We start from the raw sequence: 23,243 nt of genomic DNA, 5'->3' as shown, positions 1-23,243 counted from the left end.
TTGCAATTCAGCAGGTCAAATCATTTCTCTTATCCTTAGCCCAGATCCACCCAGGATCCCAGGGAGGCCTCTGGCTCCACCGTTTACCAGGGGAAACCTCTAAACTGGTCCTCGTCTTTCTCCAGTGACTCTGGGCACCCACTGGATTATCCCTGAGGACAGGCAAGGTGCTATTATATTACTCTTATTGTATGATCCCAAGTACCGAATACAATGTTCTGTGAATAATGAGGAATGAATAACTAAGTGGCTGTATTCCAGTCTCTTGGGGCCAGGTGATGGTCTCTGAATCACACCAAACAGGATGGCAATTCCTTACTAAATCACAGTCCAGGAGGGTAGCTCTTGGAAGACATCAAAATGCCAGCTCCCTGAATGTCTCTTCAATTTAAACCCACCAAATATGGTTGATGCAAAAATCATTCTGGTTTCAGTGAGGGCTTGTTGTTTTGTTTTAATGAAAGACAAGTACTGTCACTGCCAGCAGAGCATACTCAAATCTCCCAGTTCAGGAGAGAACATGAATTCCATTAGTTAAAAATAGCACGCGGTGCTCATTTTCCCGCTCGCACTAATTCTAATGAATTTACTCTGGAATTAGTCTGCTGCTATGACATAAGACGTTTGAGCTACAAAGATGTACACAATGAGCTCTGAGCTCACCTCACAGGAGTTCAAGAACAATCACGAAGCCTTTTTCACTTTGAAAAAAACTCAGGAATATTTTGCTTGAATTTTATACAATTTTTTCCGTCGTTAAAACATTCTATAATTTTTAGGCCTATTTTTTTTTTACCTATTGGAAAGCCGAAAGCCAGCCACGTTTTCATGTGCTAGGCTTTTACATCCATATTTCAAATTCACTTTACAACTATTTCACTTTGTCTCCGAATTTCAAGATTAGTCCAGAACTCTCATTTTCTGATTGTGAAGACCAAGCCGGATGTGTTTCGTTCACTGCAATAAGGCTTAAAACAAAGATACAGTTTCCTTGTGCTACACGAGAAACAGAAGACTCAAAGTGAGTTATGAAGGATGATTGAAAATAGAAACCATTTCCTGAGCAATCAGGAAAGCAAACATTCAAAAGGAGAGGGGTGGATGGGCCCACTTTCAAACATGGCTAACCTTAAAGTCCCTGTCATATGTCAAGGGTCGGGCTGGTAGGGAAGGACAGGCCTGGTGCTGGAAAACATGGTACCTGTGGTGGGAAGACAGAAGCAGCAGGGATGGACGCCGACTGGTAAATCATGAGGAGTGTCTGGTTAGGTAAGCAACCGGGATCTTTGTCAGGTAACTGGAGCAGGCTCTGGGCCAGGGGCTGTTCCAGGAAGCCATCCTACTTTCTGGGCTCCAATTCCCCTTCACAAGGAGGGGGAAAAATCTTTGGAAAGAGGCTGGAGAAGGACAGAATAAAGGAGGGTTGAGTGGGGAGTGACTTGCCTCGAGCAAGTCACTTAACTTCTCAGGGCCTCAGTTTCCTCATCTGCGAAATAGGGATAACAATACCTGCCTCTCCTTATCCCACCAGGGTGCTGCAAGTAAAGTGAGTTAACTGATGTGATAGCACTGTGGACAAATGAAAGCTCGCTACAAATTCGAGGTGTTTTTATGATTGAGGACGCTTCCAGATGTGTCTCAGATAAGCACTGTGCACAGGGGCTGAAAAAAGAAACAGATCATGAACTAGGGGCAAAGAAGTCGGGTGAGGAAGGAGGGGTAAAATCTAGAGCAACTAGCAATGTCTGAGCCCCTACTCCCAGTACCTGAGAATTGAAGGAAGAGAGGGTTAGGACTCAAGTCCTTGGCTGGCATAACCAAAAGACTAGAAGGAAAAAAAAAATCAGTGTTCTCTTTCGAGCGTTTTCCGCTTGCAGACCACTGTACTGAGTGCACACCATGGCAAACCCGGGCAGGGAAAAGGGAAGTGGTGGGGGATCTACAGTTCTCTGGGAATGGAAGTAGTAGTAGGTATAGGAAGGATGCAGAGACCCACTGGTCCTGAAGGGCAGAAGGAGAACTAAAGGATTCCTTAGGGAGCTGTTCGGTGGGTATACGTGCTAGGCCCTTATTCTTGAAAGAGAAAACTGGCTAGATTTCATCAGCAGTTGAGCAAAGCTGGCAGAGTGTAGTGCTGAGGGAAATAATAACAGTGATAATAAGGATAATTGTGGTATTTGGTAAGCGCTGACTGTACTAAGCACTGGGTTGGATGCAAGCCAGTCGGGTGGACCCAGTCCCTATCCCACATGGGGCTCACGGTCTTAATCCCCATTTTACAGATGAGGTAACTGAAGCACAGAGAAGTGAAGTGACTTGACCTTGGCAGGCAAGTGGTGGAGCTTGGATTAGAACCCAGGTCCTTCTGACTCCCAGGCCACTGCTCTATCCATTAGGCCAAGCTGCTTCTCTAGAGAACTACCTCTCCCCAACCCTTGATTAGGTCCCAGAACTACCTCTAGACTATAAGCTCATTGTAGGCAGGAAAAGAGTCTTCCAACTCGGTTGTATTGTGCTCTCCCCAACACTCAGTTCAGTGTTCTGCACACAGTAAGCACTCAACAAATGCCACTGATTGACTGACATTGTCTGGAAAAGCAAGCACAGCAGATTCCTCCCCATCCAATGAGTTCCTAGAATGTGGGCGGACTGTCCTGGGGACCAGGAGAAAGAACATAACTTGATTCACTGTTTGCCAAAAAGGAACAATCGAGGAGCTGAAGAAAGAAAATGACCTTGGGGGAAAGTGCCACGGTTCAGGATTCCGAGAAGAGGAAGGAGTGAGATCGACCAAATGAAAGAAAATTAATTTTAAGGCTACCGATTTCAACCGACTCAGAGGACCCGGGCTCACGAGACAGAGAGAAGACAGTGATAAAGAGCAAACAAACCCAGGAGAACCGGGCATTCCTCAAGGAAATAATATTAATGGGAAAAATAAGAAACCTGGGAAAGGTGGGAGGAAGACAGCTGGCTAAACCAAGAGTTCCAGAAGGAGCTGGAAAATCTAGAGGGAAAGTCACCAAAAGTGAAAGCTGGGGCAAAAACAAGGAGTTGTTGGAAAAATTAGCAAAGGAGTGGAAGGGCCAGGTGAGAAAAGCTTCTGCAGAGACTAAGATACAGCTTGTAAAATGCATTAAGGAAAATATGAAAATATATGTTGAACTTAACAGGAACAAGAGAAAGACGAATGAAAATAATGAGCATTCAAGAAAGACTATGAGTGCCTGCAGAGTAGAAAAAGGTCAGTGTGGATGTGGGACTCGTCCACATCAATGGATCGGCATCGGGTGGGAAAGGAGAAAACAGGCAGAGGACTTGGGGCATCCCAAGCAGGAGACGGGAAGTGCCAATCAAAAGCAGTGGCTTCTCCCAGTTTCATGGCTCCCTGAAGCTTTGCCTCGAGACTGAAAGCTCCTTGTGGGTGGGGATCATGCCTACCACTTGCTTAGTACACTGCTGCTACACCCAGCAAGTACACGGGTAAATCAAGGTCCAAGCTTACAATCTAGTGTCTTTGACACTTCTCTAATTCAGCAGGGTCGTCCCAGATTCTGACCCTACTATCGCAGGAGTGGCTTCTCCCCATCAACTCAGTTGATCGACTGATTGATTGCCTCTCCGGGCTGCTCGGCTCTGCTCTGGGTTCTGCTACCGGCTCCGCCACTTGTTGGCTGTGTGATCTTGGGCAAGTCATTTCACTTCCTCTGGGCCTCAGTTCCCTCCTATGCAAAATAGGGATTAAATACCTGTGCTACTTCCTACGTGAGCCCCCTGTGGGACCTGATAATCTTGTATTAACCCCAGTGCTTAGTACAGTACTTGGCACACAGTAAGCACTTAACATATACCACAACTATTATTTTTACCCTGCTGAATTGGAAAAGTATAAAAGGCACTAGATTGTAAATTCCTTGAGGATATGGATCACGTCTACTAATCATTGTACTCTCAAGTGTTTAGTACAGTGCTCTGCACAGAGTAAGCTCTCAAAAATACCGAATGACTGAAAAGCAAAACACAGTAGAATGGGAGTACAAAAATCTTCATAAAGTCCAGAGAGGGGCAGATTGGTTACTCCAACTGCCACGTTTATATATATATGTATATATATATATAATGTCTATCCCAAATCCTTCCTGCTGCACTTTAAACCAACTTCTGTTTGGTGCTGAGAGGGTGGCTGGGCTGGAAAACGTGGACTTTCTGGAGTGAACTTTCCTTCCGGTTGGAAAGGTGAGGAGGACATTCAACACCAGGAGAGATATCCATCATTCTGGGGGGAATTTAGGTGAGGGCCAGCCCAAAGGCAGGGGGATGGACTGCTTGGCCTTTAGCACACACTAAGTGAGTGACTAAGGGGCCCGCTCTGACGTGGACCACGTTTAATTCCACCCAGGTACCTGTCCGGGAGAAAGTTGTGGGGGTTCCTAGGAAAGTATCCCCACAAAACAAAGACTCAGGTCCAGCTGCTGAACATAGCTTATATATGATAAATTACTTATTTATATTAGTGTCTACCTCCCCCTCTGGATCGTACGATCATTATGGACAGGGAACGTGTCTGCTAATTCTGTCGTACTGAACTCTCACCGAGCGTTGAGTACAGTGCTCTGCATATAGTAAGCGCTCGATATAGATCATTGATCGATTGACTGACCTCCTAATCTCCCTCTTAAATCCCGCCCACCGACCACCACAGAGGTCCTGCGTTGACTGCGAATGGTCTGGCCTACTGGAAAAGCACAGGCCCTGAGCATCAGAGGACCGGGGTCTAATCCTGGCTCTGCCAGTTGCCTGTCGGTGACTTGGGCGAATCATTTAACATCTGTGTCTCACTTTATTCGTTTGTAAAATGAGGATTGGATGCCTATTCTCCCTCCTACTTAGGCTGAGCCCCATGTAGGACAGAGACTGTGTCCAACCTGATTAACCTGTATCAATCCCAGCGCTTCGTATAGCGCTTGGCACGTCATAAGCGCTGAACGAATACCGTCATTATTAAGGGTGGTTGTGAGGCCGAGGAGGTCGCTTCAGTTACCCACTTTGCAACAGAACTGGATTTGGTTCTCCAGGGCCATTCCTTGGGGCTACAGGTCTACCGGTGTGGCCGGCGAGAAAGCGATCAGCGTGGCCAGCGGGAAAGTGATCGGCGTGGCCTGAGGAAAAGCGATCGGTGTGGCCGGAGGAAAAGCGATCGGTGTGGCCGGAGGAAAAGTGATCGGCGTGGCCAGCGGGGAAAGTGATCGGTGTAGCCAGCGGAAAAGTGATCGGCGTGGCCAGCGGGGAAAGCGATCGGTGTGGCCAGCGGAAAAGTGATCGGTGTGGCCGGAGGAAAACTGATCGGTGTGGGCGGGGGAAAAGCGACCGGAGTGGCCGGTGGAAAAGCGATCGGTATGGCCAGTGGAAAAGTGGTCGGTGTGGCCGGTGGAAAGCGATCGGTGCGGCCGGTGGAAAAGTGGTCGGTATGGCCGGCGGGAAGGCCGTCGGTATGGCGGGCGGGCAAGTCATCGGTATGGCCGGCGGGAAGGCGGTCGGCGTGGCCGGCGGGAAGGCGGTCGGCGTGGCCGGCGGGAAGGCGGTCGGCGTGGCCGGCGGGAAGGCGGTCGGCGTGGCCGGAGGGAAAGCGATCGGCGTGGCCAGCTAGTGATCACCTTCAGGGACACCCCTGAAACCGGGAGGTCCCGGTTCCCCGGGCTGTGGGGGCTTGGGGGTGAAGAGATGGAAACTCCGGGCAGGAAGAGAAGGGCCAACCCCCTGCCCCTCGGCAACCTCACTGACTCACTCCCTCTTTCACACCCCGTGACCGCCACCCGGTCGGTCGGTGTCTCTGGGGCCCTAGGTTGGGCCCCCGGGCCCGGGCCCGGGGAGACGCTTGGCAAGCCCCCCGCCCTGCCCCCCGGCCGGGCCCCGGGCCCCGGGCCCCTGCCCGCCAGCTGCGGGGGAGGGGGGAGAGGGCAGGGCAGGGCAGGGGGCAGCGCCGGGCGGGTCCCCCGGAGCCCCTTGCCCCGTCCTCCTGTCCCCGCACCTTCCCCTCGGGGCAGCGGCGCGGCGGGCGGGCGGGGCTCGGAGGGCCCTTCCTCCTCCATCCTTCTGGTCCTCCTCCTGGCCCCGGCCCCTGTCCCGGCCCCGGCCCCGGCCCCGGGGGGTGCGGCGGTGGTGTGGGGCCTCGGCCGGCCGGTCCCCGGCGGGCTCACCTCGCTCAGCAGCCCCTGCCAGTCGCTGTCGCTCCGGGTGACACTCATGGCTGCGGCCCCCGGGCCCCGGGCCCGGACAGACACCTGCCCCCTAAGCTCTGCGCCGCAGTTGGGGGGGGAGGGGGAGGACGGGGCAGGAGGTGCAGGGGGCGGGGGCAGATCCCGGGCCCGCGGCCTCCTCCTCCGCCTCCTCCTCCTCCTCCTCCTCCTCCTCCTCCTGGGCCCGGCCCGGCCCGGCCCGCCCGGCGTCAGCCTTAGCCGGAGCGGCGGCCGCGGCGGCGGGAGCCGGGGAGGAGGGGGAGGGAAAGGGGGAGGAGGAAGAAGGGAGGAGGAAGAGGAGGAGGAGAAGGAGGAGCCCGAGCCGCCGCCCCCGCCCTCCGCACCTGTCCGAGGCCCTCGCCCGGGCCCCTCCCGCGGCTGCTGCTCCTCCCCTTCCTCCTCCTCCTCCTCCTCCTCCTCCTCCTCCTCCTCCTCCTCCCCCTCCTCCCCCCACTTCTCCTCCTCCCTTCTCCACCTCCTCCCTCCTCCTCCTCTCCTCCCCCTCCTCCCCTCCCTCCCCCTCCACCCCCTGCTCCCCTTCCTCCCCCCTGCTCCCCTCCCTCCCCCTCCTTCTCTTTCTCCCCCTCTTCCTCCTCCTCCCTTCTCCACCTCCTCCCTCCTCCTCCTCTCCTCCCCCTCCTCCCCTCCCTCCCCCTCCACCCCCTGCTCCCCTTCCTCCCCCCTGCTCCCCTCCCTCCCCCTCCTTCTCTTTCTCCCCCTCTTCCTCCTCCTCTCCTCTCCCTCCTCCTCCCCCTCCTCCTTCCCTCCACTCCCTCCTCCTCTCCCTCCTCTTCCTCCACTCCCTCCTCCTCCCCCACTCCCTCCTCCTCCTCCCCCCGTCCTCCCCTCCCCCTCCTCTTCCCCTCCTCTTCTTCCTCACCTTCCTCTTCTTCCTCACCCTCCTCCTCCCCCCACGATCCTCCTCCCCTTTCCCCCTCCTCCCCCTTCCCTTCCCCTCCTCCTCCTCTCCCTCTCCCACCCCCCCCCCCAGGTCCCTCCCAGGGGCAGTGCTTGCCACATAATAAACGCTCAACAAATAGGATCGTAATTATCATCCCAGCCCACCCAGCCATGTGGCTTAGTGGATAGAGCCCGGGCCTGAGAGTCCCCGAAGGGTCTGAGATCTAATCCCGTCTCTGCCACGTGTCTGCTGTGTGACGTGTCTGCCGTGTGACGGTGGTCAAGTCACCAGTTCTCTGGGCCCTCATCTGTAAAGTGGAGGTTAAGAGTGTGAGCCAACTGTGGGACAGGAACTGTGTCCAACCCGATTGACTTGTATCTACCCCAGTGCTTAGAACGATGTACATAGTAAGCACTTAACAAGTACCCTGTTCATTAGTATTTTCCTAAAGGATCCACCTCCATTTTTACAGGTGAGGAGATCCACAGGGCAATAGGTGTTGGCCGGGCGGTGAGATCGGTCGGAAGATCGTCGGAAACTATGCTGCTTTCCCCGGTTTAGGTCACACGGCCGGTTCGCGGGTGCGGATCGTTCCAAAGAACCAAGATGTTTCAAGAAATCGGGGACATAACCACAGATAGCAGCGTGGCCTAATGGATAGAGCAAGGGTCTGGGAGACAGAAAGACCTGGGTATTAATTCCGATTGCCGTTTACTGGTCGACCTTGGGCAAGTCGCTTCACTTCTCCGTGCTCGGTTACCTCATCTGTCACATGGAGATTAAGACTGTAAACCCCATGTGGGACACTGATGGTGTTCAGCCCAATTATCTTGTATTTACACCAGTAGTTTTTACAGGGCCCCGCACATAGTAAGCTCTTAACAAATACCATTAACCAACAAAGAAAAGTAGAATTCCCAACAGGTCCTATAGGCAAATATGAAGGAGGAAAGTTGAGAGATTGGCAATTCTTAAAGAGTATGCCAAGTTAAATAAATTTTTCTAGTAATAGCAATAATGATTGTGGCATTTGTTAAGCACTCTCTGTATGCCAAGAATTATACCACGTATCGGGGTAGGTACAAGATAATCAGGTCAGGCACAGTCTCTGTCCCACATGGGGCTCACAATCTAAGGGGAAGGGAGACCGGGTATTGAATCTCTATTTTACAGATGAAAAAACAGAGGCATAGAGAAGTTAAGCGACATGCCCAGATTCATGCGATAGGTAAATGGCAGAGTCCGACTTCGAATGTAGGTCCCTACCTCACAAGCCAGCGCTGTTTCCACTAGGCCACATTGGTCCCCCCGGTTCCTTTGCAGTGGTGCCCTGTAAGTTCCGAGCACATTATGGACAAGGAATTCTGTCTTTTACTTTCATTATTACTTGTCGAACATCTTAGTACAGTTGCTCGCATAAGGAAGGTTCTCAAGCCATACTCTGGGGAGAGATGGGACAGGAGAGGAAAATGAGCGACAGCAGCTTGCCCAGATGACGGCTGGAGGAAGGGCTGAAACTGGAAAATCAAAAGCAAGAAGAGCAGAGGAGCTCTGTTAAGGTCACGGTAAAACAAAAGCCTCAGACAGTGCTGCATCCCATCTGAAAACTGCGAGTCAACTGCTAACAATAGACCAGTTTGGCTGCATTGCTATCAAGAAGGGAGGACCACTCTTCTAGCAAAAGCTTCCTGAGGAGGAGAGACAAGGAGGCAAAAGAGAAAACAGTGTTCAGGTTCTGCGTACATCAAACATGACGTGACAAGGGACGGCATTTTCGCAGATATGTTGTAGCCGGGGTTAAGGGCCCCTCGATGGCCTTTTTACATCATATAAACTCAGAGGTGAATTTCAACGTGCCCCGGTACACACGTTAGAGCCTCCCTTCGAGAAACACAAGTCTCAGTCCTGAGATTTCAAGACCAAGAACTCAAACAAAGGAATTGATTTGAATGTTCATGTTAGTCGGCGCCCTTCTCGCTCTCTTGTCCCTTGCCAGTTGTGTTCTGGCAGAGGCGTGAAGGACATTTAGTATGTGAATAAGTGGACAGAGGTGCAGAATATGGTGAAATGCTCACAGTGGGGTACAGAACTCCTCTCACTGAACTAGAAAGGCCTCCACCCAATTGCAAGTTCCCTGAGGGTAGGGAACATGTCTCTCAACCCTAATGAGTTCTCCCAAGCATTGAGACCAATGCCTTACACCTAGTTAGTGCTCAATAAATATATTGACTGATTGATTGATGGATGGATGGACCTCCACCAGATGACAGTCAGAGAAGCAGAGTGGCCTAGTGGAAAGAGCACAGGCCTGGGAGTCAGAGGACCTGGGTTCTAATCCTGGCTCTGCCACCTACCTGCCTTGTGATTTGGGGCAAGTCGCTTAACTTCTCTGTGCCTCAATTCCCTCATCTGTCAAATGAGGATTCGAAGCCTGTTCTCCCTCCTACCTAGACTGTGAGCCCCACGTGGGACTTGAGTATCTTATATCTATTTCAGTGCTTATTCCAGTGCTTGACACATAGTAAACGCTTAACAGCATCGCAATTATTATTATTAATCATAAGCAGGCAGGATCATGTCTATCAAGTCTATTATGCCCTCCCCACCAGACCTCTAAACATAGTAAATGTTCAACAAATATGATTGATTGGTTGATAGATTGATCGACCCAGGGTGCAGGAACACAGGATAATTGCTCCAATTGGCCATTCCATAAGGAGCGGCACTGGCCATTTTCCTCCTCACGGTTTCGATTGTCCCCGAGTCCAGAGAAGAGAGAACTCTGGCCACTACCATCCCCTCTGACACAAAGGACATCCTGGGCCGCCTCTAGCCACCTGCCCTGAGAGGCACCAGCCCCAAACTCGCAACTCTCTGTCACTCTGGGGATGCAGTTTAGTATGTCTAGAACAAATCTTCAGATAACTGAAAAACCTCTGTGGTTTCCACCTTCTTCCCCACCCAAGCCTTCACTGGGACTGTGATTTGGACATGTTGATAGGGGATGGGATTAATTTGCCGGGAAATGGCGGAGAAGCAGCAGTGCCTGATGGAAAGAGCATGGGCTTGGGAGTCAGAGGGCCTGGATTCTACTCCCAGCTCCACTACTTTCCTGCTGTGTTATCTTGGGCAAGTCCCTTCATTTCTCAGTGATTCAGTTTCCTCATCTGTGAAATGGGGATTTGCTACCTACTCTCCCTCCTACTTAGACTGTGGGCCCCCTGAGAGACAGGATTGTGTCTGAACTGACTATTCTGTAACTATTCTGAATCTTACCCTAGTGCTAAGCTCAGAGTAAGTGCCTAACAATTATTACTATTAATAATAATAATTGCCATTATTATTATTATAAGGCAGGAGGGAAAAGGAGAAATTCAGGAGTAGGAGGTTGGCAGCAGGTTGGCAGTCTTCCATGTTCCTGGGGTCTGTGGTTCCGGTTATTTACGGTTGGTTGCCTCACTGGCCTCAGACAAGGGAAATAAGAAGGCCAGTCTTCTCTTTACAATTCCCCAGCCCCCCTCCTCATTCTTTCATCCTAGCAGGACGACTTCCCTCCTTGATGCGAGCCTCTACATTTTTCTTAAGAACTTGGGAGAACCAACAGGGAGTGGATATGCTCCTTCCAGCATGCAAAGGGGCGCCACTGTTCCCTAGGAAACCAACCAGAGAAACCACCTACTGAGTCACCTTCTCCATCACCCCGCATTTTCCTTGGAGATTCTACACCCCAAATCCCTATCCAAACCTGCTTAGTTTGTGAGATGTGATGAAATCATCCACCAAAGCGATGTAGCTGCAAGCCATGTTTTTATCTCCATTTATTTAGTTTGACAGTGACTAATAATAATAATTAAATGTAGTCCAAATGTTGAGGCACCTCCACCAGAAAGCTCCTACGTGCCTCGTCAAAAACAACGCCAAATAACTAAAAGTGTAATGAATTATACGGTAGCTTTTTCAAAGTCATTCTCCTCACCACACCCGCCAAAAAATCCTTAAACCCCCCCGACACTCCTCTTTGGCCTAAAAGCATAGTTATGCAAGGCAATACAGATGTCATCCAACGCCAGAGTTAGCCTGTTTTAAATGGACCCAAGGTAACAGAGTTTACACAGAAACTTCTGTTCTGATTTTCTGGGAAACTCTCCTAAGGGACCCAGATTTTCTACATGAAGTTTTAGCCCAGGGCCTTTTATTTTATATATATCCTGTACAGCGTGAGGAAGATATGTTTGGATGATTTTGAGAGATGCTCGTCACTTTAACAACAGTTGGAGTTTTTTTCTGGCTTGGATAACTCCAGAATAGCCCAGTTTAAGAAGTTGAAACTTAATATGTGCTGGTGTAAACCTCCTGGGAGATCGGGAGAGAAAAGTATCCTCAGGTCAGGTCTGTGAGGACCGAATTCTTAGTTATGGCTCCTCCACCCATCCCCGGCTAAGTCATCATTTAAACTCGCCACACCTCCCCCTCAGGGGAAGCAGGCCAGGTGTTTCGTTGGGCATGGACTATAAGACTGGCAGAGCCCTGGAAAAATGAAAAATTGTAGCGCCAATGAAGAGGGAGGTCCTGGGAGAGGGGAGAAGGGATTGGGCTGCAGGAGAGAGAGGCAGGAGTGCTCAATGGAGCCTGGAAATTTATTTTAGGAATTCTTTTTGTCCTCATCAGCCTTCCCTGATTAGTTCCCAGCAACCCAAACTAAATAAACTCATCAGCCCTCACGAGCGCTTATGAAGTTTTTTTATAATCCCCCTTCAGCACTTTTGAATATATGTTTTGTTCAGAGGTGCATGCAATTATTTATTTTGATTACTCTACTTGTAGAGAAGCAGCGTGGCTCAGTGGAAAGAGCACGGGCTTTGGAGTCAGGGCTCATGAGTTTGAATCCCAGCTCTGCCACTTGTCGGCTGTGTGACTGTGGGCAAGTCACTTAACTTCTCTGTGCCTCAGTTCCCTCATCTGTAAAATGGGGATTAAGACTGTGAGCCCCACGTGGGACAACCTGATTCCCCTTTGTCTACCCCAGCGCTTAGAACAGTGCTCGGCACATAGTAAGCGCTTAACAAATACCAACATTATTATTATTAAATGTTTTTATGTCTGCCTCCCCCATTAGAGTGTAAGTTTCTCGTGGGCAGGGAACATGCCACTTCTTTGTCCTTTCCCAGCACTTAGCCCAGGGCATTTCACCCAGTAAGTACTCAATAACTATGTTTACAACTAAATCTCACCCAGGCAAAGGTAAGTGAGTCTCTTTTAAATAAGTACTACTCCTACTGAGTCTGGAGTTGTGATACGTTTACACCGTCAACCGTAAAGAATGACCGCTTTTCCATTATTCCACCAATTCCACCCACAGAAGAGTACAAGCTTTAGTGCCTTTACCCAACACAATCCCACTACTTCTTCTCTCCTTTCAGATCTGGTTTCCGCATTTCTGTCAGGTCAGGAAGAAAAATTCTTGCTCCCTATCTTCTGGCGCGGCCAGAGGCTACAGTCTAGTTTCCTTCTTATGTGCCTTATTGAAGGCACATCTCCTCCAAGAGGCCTTCCCCCTCTCATTTCTTCCTCTCCCAATCTCTTCTGTGTTGCCTTAACACTTGGATTTGCACCCTATATTCACCCCTCCCTCAGCCCCACGCACTTACGTACATATCCGTAATTCAATTATTTCTATTCATGTCTGCTTGTCCCCCCCCCAGGCTGTAAGCTTGTGGTGGGCAGGGGACATGTCTACCAACTCTCTTACCCGCTCTAGACTGTAAACTCGTTGAGGGCAGGGAACTTGTCTGTTTATTGTTGTAGTGTACTCTCCCAAGTGCTTAGTACAGTACTCTGAACCCAGTAAGCACTCAATAAATACAAGTGAATGAATGAATACTCTCCTGAGGGCTTAGTATAATCCTCTGCACAAAGTAAGCGCTCAGGAGATATGATTCCTGCTTCCTTGAGGAAGTGGACTCATGAGCCCCAGGTGTGGAGGACCAAAGAGCATCCTCCTGGCGGACATCTCCAGGAAATCAGGACAAGGAGATGAAATAGGAACCATCCCAAGTAGGTGGGATGTATGGTCGTCTTAGGACTAGGAGTGTTTTTTTTAGAAATGGCTATTCAGAATAGTTTCTGGACAGCACAGTTGAGAGGCCACATTGACTATGACCCTGACGCTGGAATTGGTTTAAAATCCTTTCATTTTTATGTCCGATGGTGCAGAAACTACCCATCCCAGCATGCCATGCTCTTGGAGGGCAAGTCATCATCCTCCTCCACCTCAGTGATACTTGCTGAGCACTTACTAATCAGAGAGCGCTATGCTAAGCTCTTGGGAGAGTACAATACAGTTGGCAGCCATGTTCCCTTCCACAATGGGCTTATAGTCCAGAAGACATAGTACACAGTTCTTGGAGCAGCAGTCCTCACAGACTGCTAGCAGCCACTTCCTTTGGAAATAGAGAGCAGTTGCCCCCTTCTCCCCCATCTTTCCTCCCCCTCACTTGGTTAAGATGGTCTAGGCAGGCCCCTCGTCCATCCTTTTCCTGGTAAGTCCAGGAAACCATTTCTATCAAGAGCCAAAGGTTCTGCCGTTCGTGCTCTTCTGCAGCATGCTCCTTCAGAGCCCCCAAAGGCTCCCCCTTCCTCACCACCCTCTGGGCACCTCAGTAATCCCTCCCGCCCAGCAGCAATCAATCAACAGCCCGCAGCTCCCCTCCTGCCCCGCAGGCTGCCAATCAGCAGTTCAGCAGGGAGTGGAAGGAAGTTCGCTCCCCGCTGAACAGGCGAGGTGTTCAAATTGACTGAGGAGGCCTGATAACTGGCTGGCAGGCTGGGGAGACGATTGTCATCCTGAGAGGGAGCAAGACAGCTCCCGGCTTCGGGCAGTGATTGGCTTGGGCGTTGGAGAGGAAAGAGGAAAGAGGGAGAAGGAGGGAGGAGAGAGGAAAGAGGAGGGAAAATGGAGGCGGGAAGAGGGAGAATGGAAGAGAACCGAGGAGGGAAGAGGGAAGAGGGAAAATGGAAGAGGACAGAGGAAGCAAGGGGGAGGAGGGAGGAGAAGGTATATTTTTCTGCTGACTACTTGGTGTTGGTATTCGGGGGGAGAGGGAGAACCAGAGTGAAAAGCAGCTTGGCCTAGAGGAGAGAGCAAAGGCCTGGAAGTCAGGAGATGTGGATTCTAATCCTAGTTCCATTATTCCACCAATTCCACCCACAGGAGAGTACAAGCTTTAGTGCCTTTACCCAACACAATCCCACTACCTCTTCTTTCCTTTCAGATCTGGTTTCCTCATTTCTGTCAGGTCAGGAAGAAAAATTCCTGAAGAAAAAAAGAAGAAGAAAAAAAAATTAGCCTGCTGCTTAATCTTGGACAAGTGACTTAACTCCTCTACGTCTCAGTTTCCTCATCTGATAAATAGGGTTTGAAAATCTGTTTAGCCTTCTATTTGAACTTCTGCTTGGGATAGGAACTGCATCTGACCTAATCTCCTTGAATATATCCCAGTGCTTAATACAGTGCTCGGCACGTAGAAAGTGCTTAACAAATACTACAGTTCAATCAACTGTATTTATTGAGTGCTCACTGCGTGCAGAGCACTGTATTGAGCACCCGGGAAAGTACAATGCAACAGGACTGGTAGACTTAACCTGCCCATGAAGAGCTTACGGGGGGAATTATCATTATTAAGCGAGTGGGATGAAGGGAAAATGATGGAAATGGGGAAAGAGAAAGAGAGAGAGAGTGAGAGAGACAGAGAGAGATAGATGGGCAGAGATGGAGGGAAAGGCAAGTTGGATGAGAAAGAGAGACAAAGAAAAGGAGAAAGACAGGATGACTAAACTCAGGAGGAAGGGGTTAAATAGAGAAAGGGAAAGAAAACAGCATACAACTTTTAAATTTATCCAAATCCATCGTCTTTATTGATATGTATTTTATTTCTTCTGCATGGTGGGGGGGAGGCTATGAATCAGAACAGAATTCATGTAAATTTATGCAAATATAGGCACAGCCCCAGGGCTCTGGAAAATCGCCCAAGCGGCCGTCAGTGATACAAAGGTTATGGACTGCTGGACTCCAGGGGCTGAAAATGGAAAAGTCTGTGGCTTCTGTGACTCTTCACCTCTCATTCAGGCCAGAAAAGGAGAAGGCCCTGTCTGTCATTCGGGAAAACTCACTAGCCTCTCTTTGCTCCTGCGTGAGACTGCCGCAGTGCCTGCCTGTCATTCTGAATTTTGGGGTAGTGGGGGCTATTTTCTAGGCGAGATGGAACTTATTTTTCCACTTTAGTCATATGAATATTGCAGCTGTATCCTATCCTGAGAGAGGGAGAATAATGTGGTTTTAAAAAAGAAATTTTAAGGGAGGATGAAAAGGTGACTTACCAAATAAATGATCAGGATCCAAGAAATATTTATGGTGCGTTGGCTGGTGCTTCCGAAAAGTTTTTTTTTTTTTTGCTTGGTAGTGCTGTGACCCTGTCTCATGAATGGATAGAAAAGATAGAGAAGCAGCGTGGCTCAGTGGAAAGAGCACGGGCTTTGGAGTCAGAGTTCATGGGTTCGAATCCCGGCTCGGCCACTTGTCTGCTGTGTGACTTTGGGCAAGTCACTTAACTTCTCTGTGCCTCAGTTCCCTCATCTGTAAAATGGGGATTAAGACTGTGAGCCCCACGTGGGACAACCTGATTCCCCTGTGTCTACCCCAGCGCTTAGAACAGTGCTCGGCACATAGTAAGCGTTTAACAAATACCAACATTATTATTATTATTATTATTAAAAGACAAAAGGGATCATTTTGCCACTGTTTAAAACCATGCTATGTCTGCACCCTGAATTCTATGCAGACATATCCCATTTTGCTGTGCATTCCAAAGGACCTGGAGTAGGGATGGAGAAAGGCACTAAAGTTGACGGGGGAAACGGAAGATCATCCTAGCGAAGGTAGGAGGGAAAAGTTGGGATTCTTCAGGCTGAAATGAAAAAGGCTCAATCAATCAGTCAATAAATCGTATCTATTGAGCCCTTAACTGTGTGCAGAGCACTGTACTAAGCACTTGGGATAGTAGAATATAACAGACTTGGTAGACACATTCCCTACTCACAGTGTGATTGAAGTCTACAAAATCATGAAATGGGTGGACAGAGTGAACAACAATCATTGCTCACCGAATTCCCATTATTGTTCACCAGATCCCATGCCACTTGGAAGAGGGTGGGTATCAAAACCAACAAAAGGAAATACTTCTGCTCCTCCACTAAAGTGAAAGCTGCTTAGGGGCAGGGATCATGTCTACCTACTTTAGTGTATTATACTCTCCCAAGAGCCTAGTTCAGCGTTCTGCTTACAGTAAACACGCATATATAGTTGACTGATGGATTGATTCTCCAGGAGCCTTTTTCTTGACTTGCCCAAGGCCACACAGCAGAAATATGGCAAAGCCAGGTTTAGAACCCAGGAGCAACCCACACTGTTTCTCGTACATTGCAACCAATGGGTGCTCAATAAATAGCTATTAGCGTGCCTTGCTATATTATGCTTTGGGGAAGGGATTCTAGGACATGTCTTTTTTTCAGTTTCTTGAGGGCAGAAATCATGTCTACCAACTCTAATGAATGGTAGTTTCCCAAGCTTTCAGGTCAGTGCTCTGCATGCAGTAAGTGCTCGATAAATACCATCGATTGAGTGATCTCTTTCCATTGAGCTAGGCGTCAAGGAGGGCAAACGTCACATGTTTTACCTAACATCCTGTTTCCACTGTTAGAACGAAAATACTGGTTGGGAGGGAACACTGTTCTGAAGGACACTGATGATGGTTTTATGGATACAAGAACATATGTATATAAGAACATAAAGCCATCATCAGTATCCTTGTAGTTCAGAACAATATTTGCATTAACAGTTTTCATTAATACTTTGCATTAACAGCTTACCATTTGGCATGGCTAGGTAATATCAACGAACCATGGTTCAACAACCTCAGAATCCCACACCCCTCTCCAATGACCCCACTTCAGCACCAGCAGAATATGCCAAATTTATTAGTATCTTAGAGCGACATCACTTAGTGCTATTCATTCTGTGCTTCTTTTTTTAAAATGGCATTTGTGAAGCTCTTACTATATGCCAGGCCCTGTACTATGCGCTGGGGTAGGCACAAGCTAATTAGTTTGGACACCGTCCATGTCCCACGTGGGGCTCACAGTCTAAATCCTCAATTTACTAATGAGGTTACCGTGTCACAGAGAAGTGAAGTGACTCTCCCAAGGTCACACAAAACACAGATGGCAGAGCTAGGATTAGAATCCAGGTCCTCTGTCTCTCAAGTCTTAGTTCTATTCCCTAGGCCACGCTGCTTCTGTAAGTCCTAAGTACTTGGGAGGTTAGGATGGACCATTGAGTACCATGCTGGAATAGTGCTCTTCAGTTCCCCTCATGGGCCCACAATCCACCCCCAAAGCCTTCAGAAATGACCAGATCATCTGGCAAACTAAAGGTAACGATAGGTAACGATACCCACTGAGGTAGCTGGCTATCTCTCCACAGTGATAAATATTATTACTCCTACAGCGCTTCTTCAGAGAAGCAGTGTGTCACGTGGAAAGAGCACGGACTTGGGAGTCTGCTCTAATCCTGAGTCTGCTACTTACCCACTGTATGACTTCGGACAAGTCACTTAACTTCTCTGTTCCTCAGTTCCCTCATCTGCAAAATGGGGATTTTGTTTCTGTTCTTCCTCCTAATTGGACTGTGAGGCCCATGTGGGACCTGATTATGCTGTATCTACCCCAGCATTTGGTATAATTCTTGACACATAGTAAGCACTTAACAAATATCTCAATTACTATTATTGTTATTATTATTATTACTGCAACCCTGCAAGATCCAGGATGACATCATTCATGACCACCACCAGCAGAAGAGAATGTTCACTGTGACCCCACATGAAACACTCTACGCTGGTGGAGATATTCTCATCAGTCTCTTTGAGAAGAAGAGTCTCTTTGGGAAGAAAGAGCCAAACCAGAATCCTTCTAGGAAGGCTACAGAAGTATCTAGTCAGCCACGTACTCCCTGAATCACAGTGTGGCTTCAGGCCAAATGCAATCCAGCAATTGTCCATCAATTCATCTATGGTATTTATTGAACATTTGCTGAACATTTATTGAACGCTACTGAACTCTCTGCAAAGCACTGTACTAAGCACTTGGGAGAGTTCAATACAACAGAGTTGGTAGACGTGTTCCCTGCTCACAACTAGCTTTCAGTCTATAGGGGGAGATAGACATTAATGTAAATAAATAAACGACGGCTTTTGCCAGTTGACTGATAGAAGAGAAATGCAGAGAGCAACACCGAGACGTTTAAATGACATTTGACGTTTAAACGACCAGGGCTCTGACCGTTACTAAGTGTAATTGGCTCCCCCAAGAAATTCACTGAGATCCTTAGGATTCTCCAAGGCAGCTTCGTCGATGGAGATGGACCCTTTCCCCTTCTCCATCTGCACAAAGCAGGGTCACGTGCTGAGTTCAGTTTACTCAAATCCTTTCTCTGTTTCTATGCTTGAGTGTACAACAGACCTAGAAGCAGCATGGGTAGTAGCGTGGCCTAATGAATAAAAGCACAGAGCTAGGTCAGAAGGACCTGGGTTCCAATCCCAGCTTCTGCCTGTCTGTTGTATGACCTTGGGAAAATCGCTTCACTTGCCTGTGCCTCAGTTACCTCATCTATAAAATGGGGATTAAGACTGTGATCCCCATGTGGGACAGGGACTGCATCCAACCCAATTATCTTGTATCTACCTCAGCTATTAGTACAAACCCTGGCACATAGTAATCAATTAACAGATACCACAGTTATTATTATTGCCTAGAAACTGGGTTAGATTATGCTTCTAAGCCACAAGAGAACTCTTCCAATTCTACAAGCTACAGAAGACTCATCAGAAGACTTTGGGAAACAATGTGGCCTCGTGGAAAGAGTATAGGTCTGGGAGTCAGAATTTTGGCTCCTTCACTTGCCTGCTGTGTGATCTCGGGGAAGCCATTTACCTTAACTGGGCTTCATGTGTAAAATAGAGATAAAAAACCTGTTCTCCCTCCATCTTAGACTGAGAGCCTCATTTGGGACAGGGGCTGTGTCCTACCTGGCTATCTATTCCAGGGCCTTAGTGGAGTGCTTGGCTCTGGTAAGAGTTTAACAAATACCACCAAGATTATTAGAGTCATTCTCTGCTTTCCATGATCTTCAGGAAGATCAGGAGACCAGTGGCCGATTCAAAAGCGTTAGGAGGAATGGCGAGCTCACTGATGCAGTAAAGAACATTCTGCCCGTCCCCAGTGTAAAATGAGAAGAGTAGCCTAGTGGAAAGACTAAACTTGACTCTGGCAGTTGCTGCTCTGTGTCCTTGGGCAAGTCCCTTAACTTCTCTGTGCTTTATTTTCCCATCTGTTTAATGGGGATTAAATGCCTGTTTCCTTCCCATTTACACTGTGACCCGCATGTGGGACAGAGACTGTGTCTGCCCTGGTTACTTGAATCTACCTCAGTGCTTCCTACAGTGCTCGGTACATTGAAAGCGCTTCTTGTCTTCTCTTATGCCATCGAGTCATTTCCGATCCATAGCGACACCACAGTCACATCTCTCCCAGAATGCCCCGCTCTCCATCTGCAATCGTTCTGGTAGTGAATCCATGGAGTTTTCTTGATACAACTACAGAAGTGGTTTACCACTCCCGCCTTCCGCGCAGCAAACTCGAGTGCAAACTCGGGTCTCTGCCCTTGACCCTCTCCCATGTGGCTGCTGCCCAGCACGGGTGAGTTTTGACTTGTTGTAGATTGCCTTCCACTCGCTAGCCACTGCCCAAGTTAGGAATGGAATGGGTAGGTCTCTGCTTGACTCTCCCTCCTGTAGCCAAGACTGGTAAACACTCACCAAAATAAATAGAAGAAGAATGGCCTGTCACAAATTGGTCTCTTTGGGAACTCCCACCCATATAACCTCTTTGACAGAACCCTCTTCATAAATAAAAGTTGGGGGTGAGGGGGTGTGCGCGCTCGTGTGTGTGTGTGTGTGCAGAATGGTATAGAGAGAGTTTAGGCTCTCTCCTGGAAGCTTAAATATCGTTCCTCCTTTTTGACAATTTCACCCTCCTATGAATTACCAGGACATTTTAGTAGGTGGAGAGAACTTATCTCAGAGTAGTTCACATTTTATACATCTGTCAGTCTGCCGATGAACAGCTTCATATCGCCAAACCTCCCCCACCCCCCGCAGGCCGCCGAGCCCTGCATTTGTGCTGATATAGCCTTTCCCCCGGGCATCCTATCTCCTTCCATTGTGCCTTCCAGTCTTGGTATCGAGTCTGAGGAGGAAGGGTTTTGTTCCATTTTTAATGCATTTGATTTCTCTTCAGTTTTCTCCGTCTCATTGCAAGCATGCCCCAGGGCTCCCAGGGTTGGCCTGCCCGGCCCCAGCAGCGGGAGAATGAGACCTTTGCAGCAGCAGGCCCATCCACGGAGCGGCTCTTCCCTAAACTGGAATCCCTTCTGGCCGGAGGGATACCCTGAAATGGGGGACTACCTGATTCTGGAGGGTTGGGGGCACTGAACCGTAGGGGGGAGGCTGGGCAGATAAGGAAGCATGGCCAGGTGTCTTGTCTGCCTGTCCTTTCAGAACGGTGGCTAACCTTGCCTTGGAATCAGTGTCCTCGGTGTCGGGGACTCATTGAACCAAAAACGTCTACCACTGTTTTTTCCCTTAGATTTTTTTTTTATCGATTGCCCATTTTTAGCACAAGATTGATCACCAGCAAAAACACCAATTTACATATAGATTCCGCTTAACTCAGCACCCCCGCATTCTTTGGGCTTTTTCATCCATAAACCTAAAATGTTTTCTTTAGAGAGAAAGTCTATTAGCTGGAAATTCCCCAGCGAATCTCGGGTTGAGTCTTGTAAATATTTTCACATCTTTTAATGTCGGTCTTCCCCTGTAGACTATAAGTTACTTGTGGGCAGGGAATCGTAACTACCAGCTCTGTCTATATTGCAATTTATGCACACAATAAGTGTACAATAAGCAGTGCGGTCTAGTGGAAAGAGCATGGACCTAAGAGTCAGAGGACCTGGGTTCTAATCCCAACTTCACCACTTGTCTGCTGCGTGATTTGGGCAATTCACTTAACTTCTCTGTGTTTCAGTTACATCATCTGAAAATTGGAAATTATTAATGATAATAGTAATAATGGCATTTGTTAAGCACTTACTATGTGCCTAGCACTGTTCTAAGCCCTGGGAGGGATACAAGGTAATCAGGTTGTCCCACATGGGGCTCACAGTCTTAATCCCCATTTTCCAGATGAGGTAACTGAGGCACAGAGAAGTTAAGTGACTTGCCCAAAGTCACACAGCTGACAAGTGGCAGAGTCAGGATTAGAACCCATGACCTCTGACTTCCAAGCCTGTGCTCTTTCCACTGATCCATGCTGCTTCTCATGTTAAATGTTTCCTGTGTGTCAGGATAGATGCAAGGTTATTGGACTGCGTCCAACCTGATTACCTTGTATCTACTCCAGGGCTTAGATCAGTGCTTGACACATACTATTATTATTAGATCATGTCCCACCTGGGACTCCCCTTCTTAACCCCCATTTTACAGATGAACTAGCTGAAGCACAGAGAAGTGAAGTGACTCACCCAATGTCACACAGCAGACAAGTGGCAAATTTGGGATTAGAATGCAGGTCCTTCTAACTCCCTGGGCTGTGCTCTATCCAGTAGGTCACATTGCTTCTTCTGGGTGGAGAGGACAGTGTCCTAGCCCTCTTACTAGCGGAAGCGGGGCTGACAGACAACATCCAAACACACAGAGGTTTAGACAGACAGACGGTGAGCATGCGCCACCCGACATTAGGCCCACATGCCCAATGCGTCCGTCAGTAAGGCGTCCTCTGTCCCAGCCATTCAGTATCCTCACCCTAGGTCCAGCAGTCACCCCAAAATCAGGCCTGACTTTCCCCGAGACCATCTGAACCCAAAACCTTCCCCTAACCCCAACCAGTAAGCCCCTCCCTGCTCAGACCCTTCCCCAGCCCCAAACCGATCAGAACCCTCAGAACAATCAGCCCCCGACATTCCCTCCCCAATTTCCCTACCCCAAGCAGTGCACAACATATTCACATCACTGGTCATGTCATAACCCATTAGACACCCCGACATCCTTCCCTTGCCCCCCCGCCCGTGTGTATATTCAAGTCATTTCTGAAATCCTGGAATCAACCTCTCTTCTACCCCCTTCTCTGCCCCACCAGCCTAATCCTAATAGCCCTCCCCCACCTTCATCATCATCAATACAATAGGCAACAGCAATCCCAGTCCCACACCCACCCTTAAAATAAAAAAAGGGGTGGGTACAGCTGGAACAGCCAGAGCCCCCTCCTTACCCGGGCCCACGGCGGGCCATGCTCTGCCTTCTGTCCTCTTGCAAACTGGACTTGCAAATTAAGACTATGAGCCCCATATGGGGCATGGACTGTGTCCAACCTGATTATCTTGTTTCTTTGCCAGGTCTTAGAACAATGCCTGGCACATAGTAAGTATTTAACAAATACTGTTTTTTTTTAAAAAAATACCATTGACTGATTGACTGAATGAATGTGTTGTTTGTTTTGTACTTAGTGTTTGGTGTAAAACAATGAGTGGGGATCAGGCCATACATTCATTCATCCTTCCATCCATACATACATACATACTTACATATTTCTTTCATACTGCCACAACTAGTATTACTAAAGAAGAGCAAACATACCATCCCTCTATGTCTTCTATTTTATTCTAACTCGGTTCCTGACTTCTGTTCAAGAATAAAGCTTTGTTCTGGAAGAAAAAGGACCTGCACAGCTTTATTAACTCTCTCCCCATTTCCCCCATCTATAATATCCTCTATCTCCCCCAGAGAAGCTGTTCCCTAAGATTTACAATCCACAGGAGGGTCTTCAACAGGCTTGCTCTTACATCTTTATGTCTTTGTCCATAAACCAGGTCTTCTTTAAAACCCAACTGCCAAATTTTAAGGAGAAATTTTTCCTGCAAATCAAATTTCACTGGAGCT

At 48.5% G+C, this 23,243-nt stretch overlaps 1 protein-coding gene across 3 annotated transcripts in view; it reads right to left on the bottom strand.

Annotated features, from left to right (window-relative positions):
- Nucleotides 1–6,305, bottom strand: part of CCDC149 (coiled-coil domain containing 149) — a 60,671-nt gene extending 54,366 nt beyond the window's left edge. Inside the window, exon 1 of one of the 3 annotated variants that reach the window (XM_039914664.1) lies at nt 6,198–6,305. In XM_039914664.1, the coding sequence (XP_039770598.1) occupies nt 6,198–6,245 (48 nt within the window). In that variant the 5' untranslated portion in view covers nt 6,246–6,305. The remainder of the gene's footprint in view (nt 1–6,197) is intronic. The other 2 variants (XM_029046546.2, XM_039914663.1) reach the window with 2 other exon arrangements.
- Nucleotides 6,306–23,243: the final 16,938 nt, after the last annotated feature.

The sequence above is a fragment of the Ornithorhynchus anatinus genome, chromosome 18 (genome assembly GCF_004115215.2).
Source record: "Ornithorhynchus anatinus isolate Pmale09 chromosome 18, mOrnAna1.pri.v4, whole genome shotgun sequence".
NCBI lineage: Eukaryota > Metazoa > Chordata > Mammalia > Monotremata > Ornithorhynchidae > Ornithorhynchus > Ornithorhynchus anatinus.
This window is presented reverse-complemented; position numbering and strand designations above follow the sequence as displayed.